At 40.1% G+C, this 21,136-nt stretch overlaps 2 protein-coding genes across 5 annotated transcripts in view; one reads left to right on the forward strand and one right to left on the reverse strand.

Annotated features, from left to right (window-relative positions):
• The window catches only part of LOC129771664 (uncharacterized), a 555,494-nt gene that overhangs the window by 186,364 nt on the left and 347,994 nt on the right, over positions 1-21,136 (reverse strand). The window lies entirely within an intron of this gene.
• Positions 11,210-17,206, forward strand: LOC129767046 (uncharacterized). The gene has a single exon (XM_055767660.1). It carries the CDS (start codon positions 11,210-11,212, stop codon positions 17,204-17,206), a length of 5,997 nt encoding a protein of 1,998 aa, XP_055623635.1.

Here is a 21,136-nt window from a genome sequence, read left to right on the forward strand (position 1 = left end):
AAACAGAGCCGAATTTTAATCGTGTACATGTCACATGGTTATCATATCTATAATTAGCACATTACACAGTTGCCATTCGCCAGTATTTCTTTTATACCATTACATATAGTACATTCACACAGTAGCCATTTAGGCGTAAGAGTATTCTTTCTGTTCTTCCATTATTCAGTTGGACCACCGGACAGCGGAGACAGTTGATTGATCATTGTTGAGTTATTTATAGAACAGCAGCCCGATGTGTCTTGCAGAGCAGAGCAGTTGTATGGATGAATCGATCTTATTTCGACCGTGGATCGATCTCCATCGCTGATGATTGTTGCGTGGACGTAGCTATTCTGTAACAACACAAAGATGGTCAATGAGGGCCCTGAGGTTTTGAACTCACGATCGATCGCTTACTAAGCGAACGCGCAACCAATGTGGCTACGGAGATCCCCCATGAAAAAGTTGTTGTTAGAAAAACATTTTCCCTGTAAAAGTGCCCATCTTCCGATGTATGGACCACTTGTTGCAAATTGTAAGGGTTATTCATTTATTTTATTGAGAATTTTGAAAAAAATACGTTTTCGAGAAAAATGAATTTTAATTTTTAAAACAACTTTTTTCAGCGAAATTTTATTCCAAAAAAATTTTGGTATTTTTTTGTGAAAATTGAAAACAGTTTTCTCTAGTTCATCCTTTAACAAGAATTTTGTAGGTATCATTTGTAGGTTTTTAAGCTAAAATGTTTTGTAGAAAATAAAAAAAATTGGTCTTTTTCAAAAAAGTAGTCTTATTATTTTTCGAATATTTCAAGTATGCAAAGTTGCTTAAATGGTCCATGTCTTTGCACCCAAAACGTTTCACTACTACCTGAGATGGTGCTGCAAACTCCTAAGACGAGTTGGCGTGAAATTCGTCATTCCACGAATTTTTAAATGATCTCTTGCGATACGAGAAGGGAAAATTGAAAATTACTTAGGTGCTATATTCGAATGCGCCTTCGATAAAATGTCAATGGACAGATTGGGAATGAAGACAAAAATCTCTCAGCTAAACTTAAATAAATAAAATAAAGGCAATCTATATCGTAAAATGACCATAATCCAATAAAAGTGGAGATTTTTATGTTGATCTTCTTGAACATCGATTCGAGCGACTCGAACATCTTAATTTATTTATGAATAATACTAATAGCAAAACTCTCGTTCCGTTTAACAACGTGAGTGGTAATCCACCTGGTCCTGAAACTGACTTGCACAAGAAATACTAATCAAGTTATCGACAGTTAAAAAAATAATTTCAAAAAACTCCATGGAACAGTATACAAGTAATATAAAGAGACAAAAAAAAAAGAACAATTTTCCTAGCATGGAACCCAACACTAGAAAATGCATTCAATAGCCTGTACAAAAATTACTCGTAACAAGAAATTCTAAATTTTTGTTCTTGAAATGTGAATGGTAATAAATGCGAACTATTTTTATCTTTTGCAAATCGAAAAGGTTCGTGGCTTTGTCAAACCACAGTGCACTTGCACCATTGCATTGCATCACAATTGCTCCCATTTCGGCGCGCGATATCAGCAGCTGTAGCCGAAGTATGTTATCCAACGGCGCTCGTATTACCTCACTGGAGCTGCATATCAAAATAGCATCACTTATGCGAGCTAATTTCGCGCCACGACATGGTCAGTGGTTGCCCTTTTTATTCAAGAGACAGAGAGAGATAAGATATGCAGCATGTGATATCATTCGCGCAAGCAATACATACTGTTTTATCGCTTTATGCCAACATAAGCCAACCGCGCGACCAGCAGCCATTTCGAACCATTCTCTGAGTCGGAGTCGCGTTAAATTATTTCTCGATCTCTTTTATATGCAAAACCAATGAAATCGATATGTTTCGATACAATGCTGCGATAAAATAACGATCGCTGAATTTGTGCATTCAAACGAAAGCGGTTTAGTGGTGCGGTTTTATTATCATTCGGCTGATTCATCAGCAGGCAGAGTGTGTTTTAAAAATCGTAAGTGTATTTGATTTTGGTTTTATGTTTTATACATATGTCATACGAAACTTTAGGATTTGCTCTGATACCATAAAATATGTTACATTGTTGTCTCGGCAGTAAATGTCATAACGAACCTGCAAAGAGAGGAGAATAAAAAATAGAAGTTAGTTACAGTGATTATACAAATAAGTTTTCATACATTATTTCGCCACATTCGATTAGAACAAGTAATTATGCCCAAAGTTTACATCGGGCAACTGTTATAACATTACACGTTAACATCCACCCTCTCTGGTTCCACTCCCTTGCCAAAGTGTCACGATGAAAATGCAAATTCCGAAGGCCGACGTTACCTGTGGCGGTTTTTCATGGCTTTTTTTTTTCTCTCACTCACTTTTCGCTGGCTGTCACCGATGTTTGCGAGGAAAACCGCGACAGGATTGTGCGGATTTGCATACGAGAGCGCGCATTTTCATGCGCTTCGAGTCCCACTTTTGGCGGTGACTTGGCTTGTGGCAAATGTCGAGACTTCGCGTGAGTGAGCGAATGGGGTATGCAAATGCAACCTCGCAACTCGCGCACTGATGATAATGATGATTATTATGATGTCGATGATGAAGGTGGCATTCGGAGACGCCGGTGATCAAAAGTCATAACAAGAAAATGCCAGTTGGGCTTACGCAATCTTCTAGTAGAAGGTACCACGCTATGAGGCAGTCGCGATTGTCATAATTGCATACACATAGACGGTTGTTCATGATTCGGGACAACATTCGGATTTAAACTGTCGAGACATTAACAATCGTAACAATCAGATTGTCATAGTCAGTAGCTGCTGTTCTTCAGATACAAAGTTAACCCACATTTTTTGTCTGGAAATGGTTTAATTGGCCCCCAATTAAAAGGCAGCTTGTTGCATTAGGCAATCGGGGAGATCTCAAATGTTCCAATCTCCTGATTTCTTCATTTTCGTGGCAATACGCTAAAACACGACGGTCCACATCATAAACGACAGACAGAGACCCACTCGAGAAGAGGTTCACAAGTTCACCGATGCTGCAATCCCGCGTCAGTTGGGTGCAATTCGAAATACCATCACCGGTGTGCGGCACAGTCGAAGATTTAATTGTGTTCAAATTGCTCGAAATTGAGTGGTTCAGGTGAGAAACTACTTTTTTTTTTGGGCAGAGGGGCTGTCAATTTTGGACCGCCCGAACCAAATCGACCCTCGTTTGAATGGGGTTGAGCTCAAATTAACACTTTGATGTTATGACGTGATGTGGCAACAGAGAGGTGTTTTCTTTTGTTCCTCCAGCGACGCAACGTGGGAGGGATATATTTTATTTTTAGAAGGTGAATGGATGATGCGGTTAATCGACAAGAGTGTTAGAGGCTTGAGGTATGTAATTGCATATGACGAATGAATAGCTACCAATTTAGAGGCGCCAAGGTGTGGAGGCAATCGTTCCGAAACTTGTTGCTGCGTCGAACCCTTCCAAAAATAGGTTTGCTATCCAACATATCTTTTTTGCCAATATTGTGTAATTATTAATGATTTATCGAATAAATTTGTTGTGAACTGAAAAGTTTATGGATAATTTATTAGTATTAGAATATTTCAGAACTGAAAAGCTTTGTGAAGATAAATGAATCCACATAAAAACGCAATTCTCTGCAAATTCATTGTGTCCAGAATCCATTTATCTTTAGAAAGACATTTTCATTGTCGCTCAGCACTCCTCAGCAAACGAGTCTGCTTTCGGCGGCACCAAGCGACGCCATGAGCAATATTTATTTAGGGAGGCAGATTAATCTCCCATCGAACTAGCAGGCCCGAAGGCAGTTTTAAATTGACAAAATTTAAATGTATTTATTTTTTTTATTTTGAATTTTGATTGTTCAAAACAATTACATAAATTTTTATATATATTGCCTGATGTTTCTACCAAAACACATCATTCAAACACATTTTAGACGGAGGATTACGTCATTCGGGAACATGTTGGGGTACAAATCGAAAATCGAGCACATCGTGAAAATTGTCCAATTTCAAACGCTTATTGCTCAGTCTTTTCATGATGGATTGATGAAATTTTTGTGTCAAACGATTTCGGCACTGCATAACAATTTTTACATTGAATAAAATAATATATTTCATGAAACTAACTACAATTGAAAAATCTCAACCCCTATCCTAACGGAAATATCCACTTCTCATTGGTCGAAACTGACGACACATGCGGCGGTTCTCTAACAGAGACATCACAACCAAGCTACCTGGGGGAAATCAACATTACAAATACGTGAAAGTAGGGGGAGCTTTCGATCCCACCGAAATATGTTCCCTAATAGTGAAATCAAAACCAAGGTGCCCAAGGGAAATCGGCATTGCAAACATATGCAAGTCGGGGGCATTTTTATATTGCAGAAAGGGTGAGTGATACGATTAATTATAGCAAACAAAATTTGGAACTTTAATGTTGGTGGCTTCGTGAAATTTCATATCAATCACCAATCGTGTATTGTGAAAAATTTAGCACAAAATTTAGCAGTTAGTAACTTGATACCGTTCCGAATCATATTTCGGACACTTAAGGCATATGACGCAGAAAACATATCTAAACTTTATGCACAGGTATTATTTGGTAGACATTTTTAATAAATTAGTTCAATATGCTTTCAAGCTGTCTACTTTGGTACCTATTTGATTAAAAACATAATAAAATCATCGAATAAAATGCTTTTCAAATGAAGCAAATAAGAATCAAACTTCGGACAGATTGAATTTAAATTTCGGACACTTTATTTTGTAATTTTATGGACGAAAATTACATTACACTTGATTATATTTTATCGTCAACAGCGAAACACTTACCAAACAATCACAGTAAACTGTTAACGATGATGAGAACTGATGAAACACGGGAGAAATTTAAATATTTATGAACGGGTAAATTCTACATGCTCACGCAAAACAAACGTCGAACACAAACGATTATGAGTGGTGCTGTTGAATTTTTTCCTACTATGTGATAATTCAAATGTTATTCTCAAATGAAGTGATAGTGAAACCAAGAGATCACTTTAAAGAAACAATTGTGATATTAAATTTATAGTTATATCTTCAGTGCATGAAGCATTTCAAGATATTAGAACAAAGAGTCCGAAATATGATTCAGAACGGTATATGAGAAAAATTATTTCAATTTTCATAAATAAAAACCAAGGTGTGTTCCGGTTCGAGAAAGGGTCGTTCGGTTTAAGGTGTCTGTTTTGTGTTCGTTTTCACCCAATGAAAGTTCATGCGACGAGAAAAAAATTGGAAAAGTGAAGAAATATTCGAAAAAGTGATATCCCATATGTTCTACATATAGAATTAGGTGTTGTTAGTCCAATTAAAATTCGCATTGGGTTGAATAAACACTCAGAATATAAAAAAATATAAAACAAAATTACCTTTTGCATTTCAAATATGTTTTCTCTATATTAAAGAAACATGTTTTTACTGATGAGAAAAATTGATAATTGTGTTCGGTGTTGGTAATTATCTTATATTACATTGGTGAGTTTTTTTTTTTCTTCATTTCATCCATACATAATACAGGAGGCATCTCGTCTAGGGTCACAGAGGGCGGTTTTCATCATATCTCATTCCACTTCGGCATCTTCTATCTGATACGCACAACCCAACGACTGTTTACCATACTTTTTTCATAATCACTCGGTAAACACTGGTGGAGTGAATAAACAACCAAACACAAAGGAACTTTTCAGGGCCACCAAATCATTATCAAAGAATTTAACGATGTAATTCTTCAAACATATCCAAAATCAACAGATATCCTAACGGAATCCTACGTCAACTATGCGGTCGTGTCTCGGACACAACCCTTCTTTGACTTTTTTTTTCTGTTTCTCCATAAAGCACAGTTGTTTTATCGTCTAATTAGTGAGTGCGTGTATGCTTTTTCTCAGATTATCATCCCTGAAGACAGTTCTAAGTTTTTTTAATTTTAAATAAAAATTATTGATTGATGTTCTTTGTCTATTTAAATTCGTAGTATTTACCTTCACCCGACCAGTACTTAATTCTTTCAAAATATACACAACAAACTTTGCAGAATACTTCATCAAATGATATTCATTCTAAACGGAAAATTTAATCATCGTTCATTATTTTAAAGTATAAATGCGTTTATTGGTTTCTAAAATGTGTTCCTTTTCCACGAACTTCACTTCATACATACAAGCGAATGACAGAATGTCTAAATTGACGGCCCAAATGATACGTCATGTGGCTCCGATCACATAAAGCTTCAATTACATTCCCACCGCACAACGACAGTACAAAAGAATGACAGCCATCGAACAATTCCGAACGCCCGGCTCAAACGATTTATACGTAAATACCGCTTCCCGGTGAGCGCACTCACCCATACACACCACCCACGCACACGTCCCGCGAAAGCAATATGAATTTATTCGGTACATCAATTTTTCTTCCTTCTTTAAATATATTTCTCGCAAAAGCGATAAACCAATTGTGACAGCATCATTTTTCTGTTCGCTTTTTTTCCTCTGTTGATCCCCCCGCTCCGCTTCCGTCGGCTATAATTGACAGTACTTATCTTCCCGTCGGGCTTCAGTGCACCATTTGCGTTCGCGCGGCAGCATTTGTCACATAATTGATGATAGGGACATTTCCCTTCGGGCTGGCTGATACTCGGCGGCGCTTTAAGATGAGATTTGGAGGCGAGTTCGTTTTTTTTCTCTCCCTGTTAGGCGAAGGCATCTTTCACTACTGTGACATAATTGTCAGTTCCTGCTGGGAAATCACTGCGCGCCGTGCGAGAAACGTCGAAAGATCCTGTCAGCGAGGTATTTTCCCCCCTTTGCTATTGCCAGTGATTGGAAATCGTCAGTCAAACATGGCGCGTTTTTGGGAGCCAAATCTTGATTCGATTGGCATGCAGGGAAAACTCGGTCTAACTCGGATCCAGAAACGGCGCTTACTGGGAGAAGACTCGATTCCACTTTCGAATGTGTATTTTTTTTTCTGCATAGTGCTAATATGTGATTGACGATTTGTATATGAGATAACCAAGGGGGCCAGAGCATGCTACGAGATCCAATTTGTTTGTTTTCATATACTGAGTTCTGACGGTAAACCGGACCCCTCGGAAGTTCTCTTCCTAGACGAAAAATAGTGTCATGAATTGCGATAAAACACACACACAAAAAATCCGGTACATGATTCGGTGCTTCGCGAACGCCATCCTGAATAGAGCAGTCCGTTATCTTTTCGCGGTTATTTCATTCGCAATTAGAAACTGGGCTGACTCTTTGTCATTCTTTCGTTGGTTTTTTCGCTTATGGCTACTGAATTTAGAGTCTCACCAGAGTGCGGTGGTGCTTTAGCGAAAACGTTTGCTCGGAAGTTTTTCTCTCGCGCGACTTGACAAATCATTTTTAGTGGTGGAACGGTTTTCACTGTTGAAAGTCCTTTTTTCCGCCTGTCTGTAGAGTTAAACTTTGTGCGGTTTGACATAATTTAGCTCTGTTCAAATGCGATGTGAAACATTTTTTGACGTAGGACTACGTCTTTCATTTCTATACCGGGGTGTAAAATCAAAGTTTCGAAAACGAAAGCGTTACGCCGGAGACCGAGATTTTGAGTGTTAATAGCTCCTAAACAACTGAACGAAATGGTATGATAAACACTTCATTCGAAAGATAAAATGTCTACGCGTTCTATACTTGTTACTTTCTGATCCAAAAACTTTTTTCAATAGTCTTAAATTTGCTTTCAAAATAGGCTATTGAAATCACCAATCGGTATATAAGCGAGCGCCGCTCGGAAATCCACTCAGTTCTAATTGAACAGCGATTGGAGCATGTTGTCGCTGTTGTGGTGAAGCTCTTCGTTTATCATGTTTATCATGAAAGCGCGGATGAACGGTGTCACCAAGAGCCTGTTTGTGCACCTTAGGCCAGAAGGGAATCCATCAGGAGGAGAGTGATGCTACAAACGGTTCCCCGGGAAGATCTCGAAGCAGCCGCTACACACACACACATACACGCACGGAATTCTTTCCGTTTGGATCGAGAAAGATCCGGAAAATAATCTGCCAGTTCCTCTAGGAATATAAAAATACATTCATGTGAAAGAGTTTATTTGAATGTTTTCTATCCATGTAACACTGTGACTAAATATGTTTCAATCAAGTGCTATTAACAGATGGTTATCGAGTTAGCATTAACCACTGGTGGGCTTCCAGTATCGAGGAAAATGTGGAAATATCTAATCGTTACTGAAAATAATCTGCCAGTTCCTCTGGGAATTTAAAATTACATTCATATGAAAGAGTTTATTTTAATGTTTTCTATCCATGTAACACTGTGACCAAATACATTAGGTTTTGTGATTTTGCAATCAATCGCAATCAACAGGATAGCTTCTGAAGATTATTCTTCCCCATCAGTAGGATCCAATCCAATAGTGGATGCATAAAACCTTGTGCCTCCAACGTAACGCTCTCGTTTTCGAAGTTCTCCAAATATTCATTCATTCAGAATGAATTCAGATTCAACTTCATACAAATGATCTCTAAATCAACGATAGTCCTACGTCACCCTTGCGGTTATACCATAGATATAACCCACTTCCTGTTTTATTTTTGCTTGAATACTCTGACATACATACTAACATACAATTGACGGACAGACTTATGATCCTATCCCTAAAGCTTGTGAAGCCAACCGGCAGCTGGGATTTATGTTTAAAATATCCCGAAAATTTAATGACCCATTTTGCTTCCGGTCTCTATACTGGTGAGATCGATCTTCGTATCTAATTCTCAAGTATGGTGCCCATATCAATCAACGTGGATCGTTAGGATCGAATCGATATAGAATTTTTTTTTTTTGAGATAGGGTAAATGATCTTGGTTTGTCCAGTCGAAAATATGATCATGGTTTGCCCACTTTTTTGAATGCTCTAATTCAGCGCTCCTGTGTCAAATAAGGCCTTCGAATGTTTCGAAACATGTAAATGAAATTGCCTTTTACATGATTTATAGTAGTTTGATAGTATATTTTTACGAAATCACATGTTTTAAAGGATTATAAAATACACCTTCTATTTGTGTCAATGCGCCCCTCATTCGAGCTAACTTTTAATCGATCACCAGATGATTATTTGGCACGTATTCAGACCTTTTCTGGATTACAACACTTATTAATATTGTAAACATCATGCTTGCTCACCATTTGTATCGGATTTACATAGCTAAACAATTAAATTAACGCATTTTGATGAACACAATTCTGATCATGAGTTGTCCAATTCAATAATGTTGTCTTGTCCACATGATTTCTATGGCAACCGCTTGGCGCGCTGCAGTTTGTTTATGTTTGTTTATGGTGTGCTTCGCGCATAGCAGAAGTATGGTTTTACTGTGTTGATTGTGTTGAGGTGAACACTTCTAAAATGCCCAAGAAAAGGCAATATTCTGAAGAAAGCCTAAATTATGAATGAATCAATATGATGATAGTAAACTCAAGCAATGATAAATGCAACATCTAATTGTGAATTCGAATGTTTTCATTCAAAAATGGAGATTTCTAAAACCGGACAAACCATGATCATTTTTTTGGGCAAACCATGATCAGAGGTGGTCAAACCAAGATCATAATTCTTCTTTAAGGAAAATCGTAAAAAAACATAAAAATTTGAATAATTTCAACACCTTATGGTAGTATTAGCAACTAGAGACTTGGGGCTTTTCAACAAACCCAAACTCGTATCGATTATGTGTGATTTTCATGAAGAAAAATCGATTTTCATTTACTAGTTGCGTAAAAACACCCCAAATTGGACAAACCAAGATCATTTACCCTATGCCTTCCGTCGTCTTTTGTGACGTGATCCGATAAACCTTTCTCGATACGAAGATCGATGCCAATTGCTTAGACTGCAGACATTGCAGCAGAGACGAAGCATGGCTCAAGCTGTGTTTATCGCAAAAAAAAATAAACGGAACAGTTAAAGCACCTGAATTGTTACAGCAACTCAACATTTACGCGCCTGAGCGATTGCTTCGCCAACTGGATTTTTTGCTGCTTGAGCCCCGAAACACCTTATACGGCCTTCATGACCTAGTACACTTCATGTCGGCTAGTTTTTAAACGGTTTTATTTAGCATGCCCTGTAATCTGTTTATATGTTTGTATGTTTGTAACATGTTTGTCTGTAGCGCTGACCCACATTAATAGAAATTTGACCCCCTTCCTGTTGACCGATTGATCTGAAATTTGGAACACACCTTTATCTCTGTAGTCATTATGAAACTGCGTATTTAATGATCTTGAAAATCCAAAATGGTGGCCGCTACAAAATGGCGGATCACATATTTTCTCAAAACCTCTTCAATATGGGTTTTCCAAAACCCCATCAATTTGGGTGTTAATACGCCCGTCGATTTGGCGATCCCCTCGTACAGTACACAGTAGCAATGTAACTGCTTACTTATCGATCGTCGTTCGTCGATCGTCCAGTCTGCTTGACCATCACGTAACAATCGTGATCTGTCAGTGGACGATGATCAGCGTTTCTTTATCTGCGACGAGCACAAAAGAACAGATTACTTGCAAAAATCCTTAAGTTATACGATCCTGTGCCTGATAATAATTTCTAGAGACTAGTGCTAGTGTTTATATACCTAAATTACCTAAAATTATTTTTTATAAATACTAGGATAAAAAAGGTAACAAATACGTTGAGTTTGCAATCAATTTATCTTAAAACCTAGTGTCCTTAAAAATAGGTTACAGCTACAACTAGGAACTAAGAAGAAATTATCTACATCTATCGCTTATTATACTACGCTAAACCTACAATTTACCACATCGGTGAGAATCGAACATTAAACCTATTATACAATTCCTTATACATACAATTTACAAACTTACAATATAGGGCAAATTAGGAATATTGACATAACCTTGAATTATTATGTGGAAGAGAAGTTGAATTACTAAAAGTAAGTGAATTGGATTCTAAATTATGTATTTAAAATAATTATTGTATCCATCATTCCTGTAGGAATTTATAACTCGATGTATTCTCAGTAATAAAGTTCATGAATTCGGTTAATTCTGGCGACGCCCGCGACTATTCTTCCAACATTTTATAAATTCTTTTAACCGAGCCGAGAGATGTCGTCGAAGCATTCCAAAGCCGAAACCGCGAAAAAGGCGAGTAAAACGGTCACGATGAGCAATCAGCAAGTCGCAGAGCCCGCGACGAACGCTACATCCTGTTCAACAAATACCGTTGCTGTTCCCTCTACTAGCGGCCAGGTAACAGTAGTTAGTATCGATCAGGCCGGGACTGGAGCAGCCCCTGAGAAGCGTATGGCTGGAGAAAGGCGAACCGATAAATCTAGTGGCGCCACCCGCGCAGCGGTCATTCAGGAGTCAGACTGTCCCTTGTGTGATGAGCCAAATGATATGGAAATGGTCCAATGTGATACTTGGTTTCATTTTCGGTGCGTGAAGGTAACGCAGGACATTCAAAATGTGAGCTGGAGCTGCACCGACTGTCCTACTGTGAGTAATCAACAACGTACGACTGCCCCCGTACCTACTCAAAACCAAACATTGCCTACTCAGTCGCAGACGGCGAAGAGCGTTGTAAAGAGTATACAAAGTGAGGCAAGGAGGAGATTGAAGCTGCAGTTGCTGAAAATCGAAGAAGAGAAAAAACTTGAACAGAAGTACCTGAAGAAGAAATACGACGTGCTTCTTGAGTACGGAAGTGATACTTCAACGGAGATAAGTGTCAACGAGGCGGAGAAAATATCTAAAATCGAGGAATGGGTGGCCGATACTGAGCGTTGCGATAACCAAGCGAACACCGGATTAGAGCCTGAAGAGATGGAAGAACTTTTGCCAATCCAACTGGCTGGACCTACAGAGCAAACTGCTCCGAATCTTGAACAAGGCACCGTGCAACCCACAAATCTACAACATCCAGTATCTTCGGATGTTCCTGGTATTCATCGTGTTAACCCTCCTTCGCTAATCGACCCTCGCATGTTCGTTCCAGGACAAAGATCAACACCGATGCGTCCGAGTCAGCAAGTATCGATGCCGCCGTCTGCGCCGCATGTTGCAAATGAAACTGTATGCATTCTAAACAGGAGTCAGCTAGCCGCACGACAAGCGGTTTCGAAAGATCTCCCGGAATTCAGTGGCAACCCCGAAGATTGGCCACTCTTCTTCTCGAACTTCAGTAACTCCACCCAGATGTGCGGGTTCTCCAACGAAGAAAATATGTTGCGGCTCCGAAAGTGCCTCAAAGGGAGAGCTCTAGAAGCAGTCAAGTGCCGCTTGCTTCATCCGTTTAACGTCGCAGGAGTTATGTCAACATTGAAAATGTTATATGGCAGGCCGGAAGCGATTATACAAGCAATTGTAAAAAATGTTCGATCGTTACCATCGCCAAACATCGATAGGCTAGAGACCGTCGTCAACTTCGCGCTCACCGTGGAGAACTTGGTCGCAACAATCCAAGCATGTGAAGTACACGATTTCGTCTATAATGCTTCTTTACGATACGAACTGGTGGAACGGTTACCTTCGACGTTGAAGCTTGATTGGGCCAAACACTCTAGGGATAAGCTCAATCCAAATTTGCTCGACTTCAGCTCGTGGCTGTATTCAACAGCAGAGGATGCCAGTGCGGTAATGGCTACGATAAATAACGACCCAAAGCCTCGTTCCATTAAGAAGGATGGATTTTTGAATATACATTCAGAAACCGAGTCGGGAAATAACAGATCGTACATGTCACCATCTAAAGTGAAACCAACTTCTTTCAGTGGGTTTGAGAAGCATTGTCCCATATGTAAGGGCGGGTGCCAGAGCGTTCCAAAGTGCAAACGATTTGCCGAGTTCAGTTATGACTCGAGATGGGCTGCAGTGCGAGAGTGTAAACTCTGCCGAAAGTGCTTACGGAAGCACAACGGATCATGCAGGCAACAGAAGCCATGCGGAATAAGTGGTTGTACTTATTTACACCACCCTCTTCTCCACAGTGAGAAACAACAGAGCAATAGTTCGTCAAATGGATCAATCACTGCTACGCTATCAGAAGGGACATCTCAGCAGAGTTGTAACATTCACCAAGGTCAATCGAAAGTTTTGTTCCGAATACTCCCAGTTCGTCTCTATGGACCCTCGAAAACAGTGCAAGCCTTCGCGTTTATCGATGATGGTTCGGAACTCTCGTTAATGGATCAAAGCTTGGCTGAAGAGTTAGGTCTGAAAGGCCCCAGGAAATCTTTATGCCTGAAATGGACAGGAGAGACGCAGCGTTTAGAAAAATCGTCACAGATTGTAAGTCTGCAAATTTCAAGTTGCTTCAGTCAGGCAAAAAGGTACGAACTTTGTTCCGTACATACCGTACAAAGTCTACAAATAAGACCGCAAACACTACTCTATTCTGAGATTCAGAAAAAGTACCAACATCTTGTCGGGCTTCCCATTCAATCGTACGAGAACGCCTGTTCTCGTATATTGATAGGTCTTGATAATCTCAATCTCGGACATCCACTGAAGTGTAAAGAGGGACAATCACAAGAACCAATAGGCGTCAAGACGCGTCTTGGGTGGACCGTCTATGGAAGCTGCGTGTCAGAAGATGCTGCTGAACATTCCGTTAACTACCACTCCTTGCAGATTTGTCAATGCAACCAATACAATGATGAGGATCTCCATAGAACAGTTAAAAGCTTCTTTTCGTTAGAGAGCATTGGAATTACAAAGCCCGAAAGACCCTTACAGTCTCAGGACGACCAGCGTGCCCTGATGCTTCTGGAATCGCTAACAATATTTCGAGATGGAAGGTATGAAACGGGACTTCTGTTTAAGTACGACAATGTGCGTCTGCCGAACAACAAAGAGATGGCGCTGAAGAGGTGGCAGTGTTTGGATCGGAGGATGAAGCACGATCGAGCATTAGCTGAAGCAGTGAACGCGAAAATCGAAGACCACATCGAGAAGGGTTACATACGCAAGCTAACTGACGAAGAGGTTCAAGCCTACCCTAATGTCTGGTATCTCCCGATGTTTCCAGTGGTAAACCCAAACAAACCCGGAAAAATAAGGCTCGTGTGGGATGCTGCCGCCACAACTTACGGAGTTTCTCTGAATTCCGTGCTATTGAAGGGTCCGGATCTTCTAACGTCGCTGTTATCTGTACTGATACAGTTTCGCGAATGCCGTATTGCAGTATCCGGAGATATCCGGGAGATGTATCAGCAAGTATCAATTCGGAAGAAGGATCAACCGTACCAGTTATTCTTCTATACAAAAAGTGGAATCAACCCGAACACGTACGTCATACAGGTCATGACGTTTGGAGCCTGTTGCTCGCCTAGTACTGCACAGTACATAAAAAATCTCCATGCAAGGAAGTTCGAACAGAGCTATCCTACAGCTGTTGAAGTAATCGTGGAACGCCACTACGTCGACGATATGCTTCTAAGCGTCGAACATGAGGAAGAAGCAATAAAGCTAACGAGAGAGGTAAGGAAAATTCATGCATCTGCGGGATTCGACATCCGAAATTGGGCCTCCAATTCTCCCGCGGTACTGAAGGCGCTGGACGAGTCCCCCACAGCAGTCAAAAGGCTAAGTGGTGATGGTTCAGTTGAGAAAATCCTCGGCATGTGGTGGGACACTTCTACAGATAACATTACGTTTAAAATTTCCGATCGTATAGATGCGCTGCTCTTGTCCGGTACCCGTCGACCTACCAAACGAGAGGTCTTGCGGACTCTCATGATGGTTTTTGACCCGCTAGGGCTTATCGGACATTTTCTGATGATCCTCAAGACGCTTCTCCAAGAGATATGGCGCTCGTCAATCGGCTGGGATGATTCGATCAACGACTCGCATTTCGAAAAGTGGTCTTCGTGGTGTGTGTCTCTCCCCGGAATAACGACGCTTCAGATCCCTCGCTGCTATCGAACAAAATCCTCTATAGCCAAGCACAATGACATCCAGCTACATACCTTTGTTGATGCGAGTGAAACCGGCTTCGCTGCAGTTGTATACCTGAGATTTCAGGAAGACACCACTATCGAATGTGCATTAGTTGGATCGAAAACGAGAGTGTCACCTATCAAATTTCTGTCCATTCCCCGTTCAGAGCTTCAAGCCGCCATAATTGGAGTCAGACTAGCAGAAACGGTGAAGCAATCGTTATCGATCAAGATAAGGCAACGATACTTTTGGACGGATTCGAAGGATGTACTCTGCTGGCTGAATTCCGACCATCGTCGTTATAGCCAGTTTGTGGCCTTCAGAGTCAGCGAGCTCCTCGAATCCTCAGATGTGCGCGAATGGAATTGGATACCTAGCAAGCAAAACGTGGCGGACGAAGGAACGAAATGGAAGACCAACCCCGACTTGTCCGCTTCTAGCCGTTGGTTCCGTGGGCCAGAATTCCTGTGGAAATCTACGGAACATTGGCCTATGTCTAATAGTCGCATCGGAGTAACCACTGAAGAACTACGTCCTCATCTGTTGTTTCATACTAAAATTGTAGAACCTGTAATCGATCTCCATCGCTTTTCCGACTGGCGGAAACTAATTCGCTGCACGGCTCATGTTTTTCGCTACATAAATAATCTGAAATCCTGCGTATATAAAAAGAATGTAACCAACGGACCACTGCAACGTCGAGAGCTAAGCGATTCCGAATGCTGCCTATTTCGTATGGCACAAAACTACACCTACGCTGACGAAATCACCATTCTCTCTAGAAACCGGCTTGCAGAGAATCCAGACAAAACCATTCCGAGAAACAGTCCATTATTTCACAAATGTGTCTTCCTCGACGAGAACGATGTTCTAAGGGTTCGAGGTCGAACAAGAGCTTGCCAGTTTATCGCCCGAGATGCCGCTCAACCAATCATTCTACCACGCGAGCACCCAATCACACGGCTTATTCTTCTTGATTTTCACAAGCGGTTCAACCACCAGAATCACGAGACGATTCTCAATGAAATACGTCAACGTTTCCACGTTCCAAGACTGAAGGGAACATACAGGAAGGTACGCAGGGAGTGCCAAAAATGCAAGAACGACCAAGCGTCTCCACAACCTCCCGCCATGAGTGACCTGCCACCGTACCGTCTAGCTGCTTTCACAGGACCCTTCACGTACATGGGGATCGATTATTTCGGTCCCATGACCGTCGTCGTTGGACGACGCTCAGAAAAAAGATGGGGAGTGCTGGCAACATGCCTCACAACTCGCGCTATCCATTTAGAACTAGCTCACACACTGACAACCGATTCGTGTATTCTAGCAATACGTAACGTAATGGCTAGGAGAGGGACACCTGCAGTTATTTTTAGCGACCGTGGCACCAACTTCCAGGGCGCCAGTAAAGAATTGAAAGAAGTGCTGCAAGACATCAACCAAGAACAGCTCATGCGGGAATTCACAACATCCAATACGGAATGGACCTTTATACCGCCAGCTTCACCACACATGGGCGGAGCGTGGGAGCGCTTGATTGGCAGCGTAAAATGCAACCTTCATAAACTGCAGTGGAGGAAACTTCCCACGGATGAAGTTCTTTACAGTACACTGCTAGAAATTGAGAACATTATAAACTCGCGACCACTTACTGACATCCCCATGGACGACGATGAATCTCCAGTGCTGACACCAAACCACTTTTTGCTGGGGTCATCAAATGGACTAAAACCATGGGTACAGTACAACGATAACCCCATCGTGCTCCGGAATTCCTGGAGGCAATCACAAGTTATGGCCAATGAATTTTGGCGCCAATGGTTAAGAGACTATCTCCCTGTAATCACCCGTCGCACCAAGTGGTTCATGAAGGTAAAACCAATTCAAGTGAATGATGTGGTAGTCATCGCAGATCCCAAGGCCCCTCGCAATAGTTGGCCTATGGGACGAATCATCGCAACCAGAGCAGGACAGGACGGGCAAGTCAGGAGTGCCACCATACAGACTAATCAGGGCATCTACGAACGTCCCGCGGTTAAACTCGCCGTACTCGACGTGGGCGTTAGGAACCAATACGCCTCCGGAGAACCCTCTGCGCATTCGGGGGGGAGTGTTAATACGCCCGTCGATTTGGCGATCCCATCGTACAGTACACAGTAGCAATGTAACTGCTTACTTATCGATCGTCGTTCGTCGATCGTCCAGTCTGCTTGACCATCACGTAACAATCGTGATCTGTCAGTGGACGATGATCAGCGTTTCTTTATCTGCGACGAGCACAAAAGAACAGATTACTTGCAAAAATCCTTAAGTTATACGATCCTGTGCCTGATAATAATTTCTAAAGACTAGTGCTAGTGTTTATATACCTAAATTACCTAAAATTATTTTTTATAAATACTAGGATAAAAAAGGTAACAAATACGTTGAGTTTGCAATCAATTTATCTTAAAACCTAGTGTCCTTAAAAATAGGTTACAGCTACAACTAGGAACTAAGAAGAAATTATCTACATCTATCGCTTATTATACTACGCTAAACCTACAATTTACCACATCGGTGAGAATCGAACATTAAACCTATTATACAATTCCTTATACATACAATTTACAAACTTACAATATAGGGCAAATTAGGAATATTGACATAACCTTGAATTATTATGTGGAAGAGAAGTTGAATTACTAAAAGTAAGTGAATTGGATTCTAAATTATGTATTTAAAATAATTATTGTATCCATCATTCCTGTAGGAATTTATAACTCGATGTACTCTCAGTAATAAAGTTCATGAATTCGGTTAATTCTGGCGACGCCCGCGACTATTCTTCCAACATTGGGTATCAAATGAAAGGGCTTGACTAGTAGAATACGGTTATTTAAGAAAAATGCAAATCCAAGATGGCTGCCACTGCAAAATGGCGGACTACATATTTTTTTAAACTTCATTAATATGGGTATCAAATGAAAGGGCTTGACTAGTAGAATACGGTTATTTATGATAAATGTAAATCCAAAATGGTTGCCACTAAAAAATGGCGGACTACATATTATGTCTGAACCCCATGGGGTCTTCGTAGCCTTATTGATTGTGTGTCTGCTACTAAGCGAATGATCATGAGCTCATAACTCAGGCCCCGTCAACTGACCATCTTAGTGTGTTATTCTAGCTACTATGTCTACGCAACAATCATGTTTCGGTAATCCCAGGTTCCTTACCGCTCACATTTTCGGTCTGCTGCATCGGTAATTGGCACTATTAATAATGCAACAAAGGAAGCCTCATATCAACAGTCCCGCTGTGAACAGCCGAACTGTGAACATTCGAACAATAGCAATATTCTTACGCTGAAAAAAGGCGACATGTGTTGTGCATCGATAGAATAGGAATTCTCTTGCGCCTAAACGGCTACTGTGTTATAGATAAAAAGTCACAGGAGAGTTGTGTCCGAGACACGACCGCATAGTTGACGTAGGATTCCGTTAGGCTATCTGTTGATGCGAATTTAAATTGGACTAACAACACCTAATCTTATATGTAGAGCATATGGAAAATCACTTTCTAATATTTTATAATATTCCTTCACTTTTCCAATTTTTCTCATTGTATAAACTTTCTTTGGGTGAGAATGAACACAACAAAACAGACAGCTTAGACCAAACGACCCGTTCTCGAGCGGGAACACACCTTGGTTTTTATTTATGAAAATTGAAATAAATCTTTCATGTATCAAGTTCTCGTGTATGATTGTCCCTATATCCTTATACCCTCCTTTCCATCCTTTGCGGGTAATTCGTCCCCTTGCTCTACACTTACACTTGTGCTAAATTTTTCACAATACACGATCGGTCATTGATATGAAATTGAACGAAGCAACCAACATTAAAGTTCCAAATTTAAATTTTATTTGCTAGAATTAATCGTATCACTCACCCTACTTGCAATACAAAAGTGCCCCCGACTTGCATATATTTGCAATGCCGATTTCCCCTAGGCAGCTTGGTTTTGATGTCTCTGTTAGGGACCCGCCGCATGTGTCGTCAATTTCGACCAATCAGAAGTTGGTGTTTCCGTTAGGGTAGGGGTTGAGATTTTTCAATTGTTCGATAGTTAGTTTCATGACATATGTTATTTTCTTCAATATGAAAAATTGTTATGGAGTGCCGAAATCGATTGAAGCAAAAATTTCATCAATCCATCATCGAATGACTGAGCAATAAGCGTTTGAAATTGGACAATTTTCACGATATACTCAATTTTCGATTTTCAATTTGTACCCCAATATGTTCCCGAAAGACGTAATCCTACGTCAAAATAGCAGTATTTTTGATCAAAGTTTTATATAGTTTTTGTGGTAAGTGGAAAACATTAAAATAAACTCTTTTGTTTCAAAACAAATTGATAGTCCTGAGAAGAACTAGAATGGTTTAATGGGTTGTACGGAATCTGCTGCGTTTCAGTCGGATGTAGCAGTTTAGTTTTGGGAGCGGTAGCTTTACGACGGATAGCGGGTGTGATACGATACGATGCAATGCACTTCGCTCCTCTGCCTCCTTTGCCGCATCCAATTGTTGATGTGAAGAGGAGCGCACCAGCAATGCACACTAGATTTAATTCGATGCTGTTTAATTTATTTAATTCGATGTTGGTTGCCGATGGCTTCCTCTCCTTTGCCGCACCGTATGGTGTTGGTTGATTTGTAGAGCACTGCACACTAGAAGCCCAGATGTTTGCCGATCTGAGCGTTGAACGAGAATGAGAAATCCAAAAATGCTACCGTCCTTTTATATCAGTTCGTATGTGAGAAATAGGCGCTCCCCACTCGCTCGCCATGCAAATATTTGACTTATCGGGGAACGAAAGAAGTGAGGCAGGCGAAAAAGAAATGACGTCAATTTCGACCAATCAGTACCGTTTGGATAGGGGTTGAAATTTTTCAATTGTTCGATAGTTAATTACATGATATATATTATTTTATTCAAGGTGAAAAATTGTTATAGAGTGCCGCAATGTTTTGATGTAAAAATCTCATCAATCCGTCATGAAATGACTGAACAATAAGCGTTTGAAATTGGACATCTTTCACGATGCGATCGATATTCGTTTTTCAATTTGTGCCCCAATATGTTCCCGAAAGACGTAATCCTACGTCAAAAAAAACAAATGTTTATCGACAGATACTTATCGAACGATACTCTTACGCCTCAAAATGGTAACAGTGTAATATACAACAGAAGTTATTTTAAGATAAAAAAAGTACACGAATGAATTCGGCTCTGTTTACAGCTGAATTGCTAAAATGAGCCTAATAAAATAAACTTGTAGGGATGAAAATATGTCAAAACCCCGTTAATATGGGTATCAAATGGAAGGTCTCGACTAGTAGTAGAACACAGTTATTTATGAAAAATGAGTATCAAATGAAAGGGCTTAATTTAGTAGATCATAGTTGATGAAAAATTCATATTCAAGATGGCCGCAATCACAAAAAAGCAAATTACTTCATTAAACGGTTTTATTTCGCTTGAACTGTTCGTATGTATGTATGTATGTATGTAGGGTTGTCCCACATTAATAGAAATTTGATCAATAGGAACTGATCGAATTTATAAAATACCTTTATCTCTGCTGTCTTTTTAAAACTGCTTATCTTGAAGAATCCAATTTGGCCGCCGCCACAATATAGCTGATTCCATATCATCTCAAAAAAAAAGGTTGATTGAGATATGTGTATCAAATGAACGAACTTGACTTGATGAACACACTATGTATTCGCTCCACTCAATATCGGTATCAAATGAAATTTTTTGACTGATAGAATACAGAACAATGGCTCTATTATGGAGAAATATTCTAATGAAACATATAATATACTAAAAACTAGAAAATAATTAGGCAGTGTTAGGCTTCATTAGTCTAGGGCATTGATAAGACTGAAATAAAATCGTGGAGCACGTTGGATTTCCATTATCCACAATTAGTGACTTCATCATATGTCCCACGATTTTATTTTAGTGTTATCAATGCCCTACACTAATGAAGGAAAGGTGTGATAACTGCTAAGTGCTAATTGCCTAATTATTTTCTAGC

The sequence above is a fragment of the Toxorhynchites rutilus genome, chromosome 2, assembly GCF_029784135.1.
Source record: "Toxorhynchites rutilus septentrionalis strain SRP chromosome 2, ASM2978413v1, whole genome shotgun sequence".
Classification (NCBI taxonomy): domain Eukaryota; kingdom Metazoa; phylum Arthropoda; class Insecta; order Diptera; family Culicidae; genus Toxorhynchites; species Toxorhynchites rutilus.

Bases quoted from the DNA above. Each gene is read 5' to 3' on its own strand.
- LOC129767046 (XM_055767660.1), top strand. From the start codon at position 11,210: ATGTCGTCGAAGCATTCCAAAGCCGAAACCGCGAAAAAGGCGAGTAAA.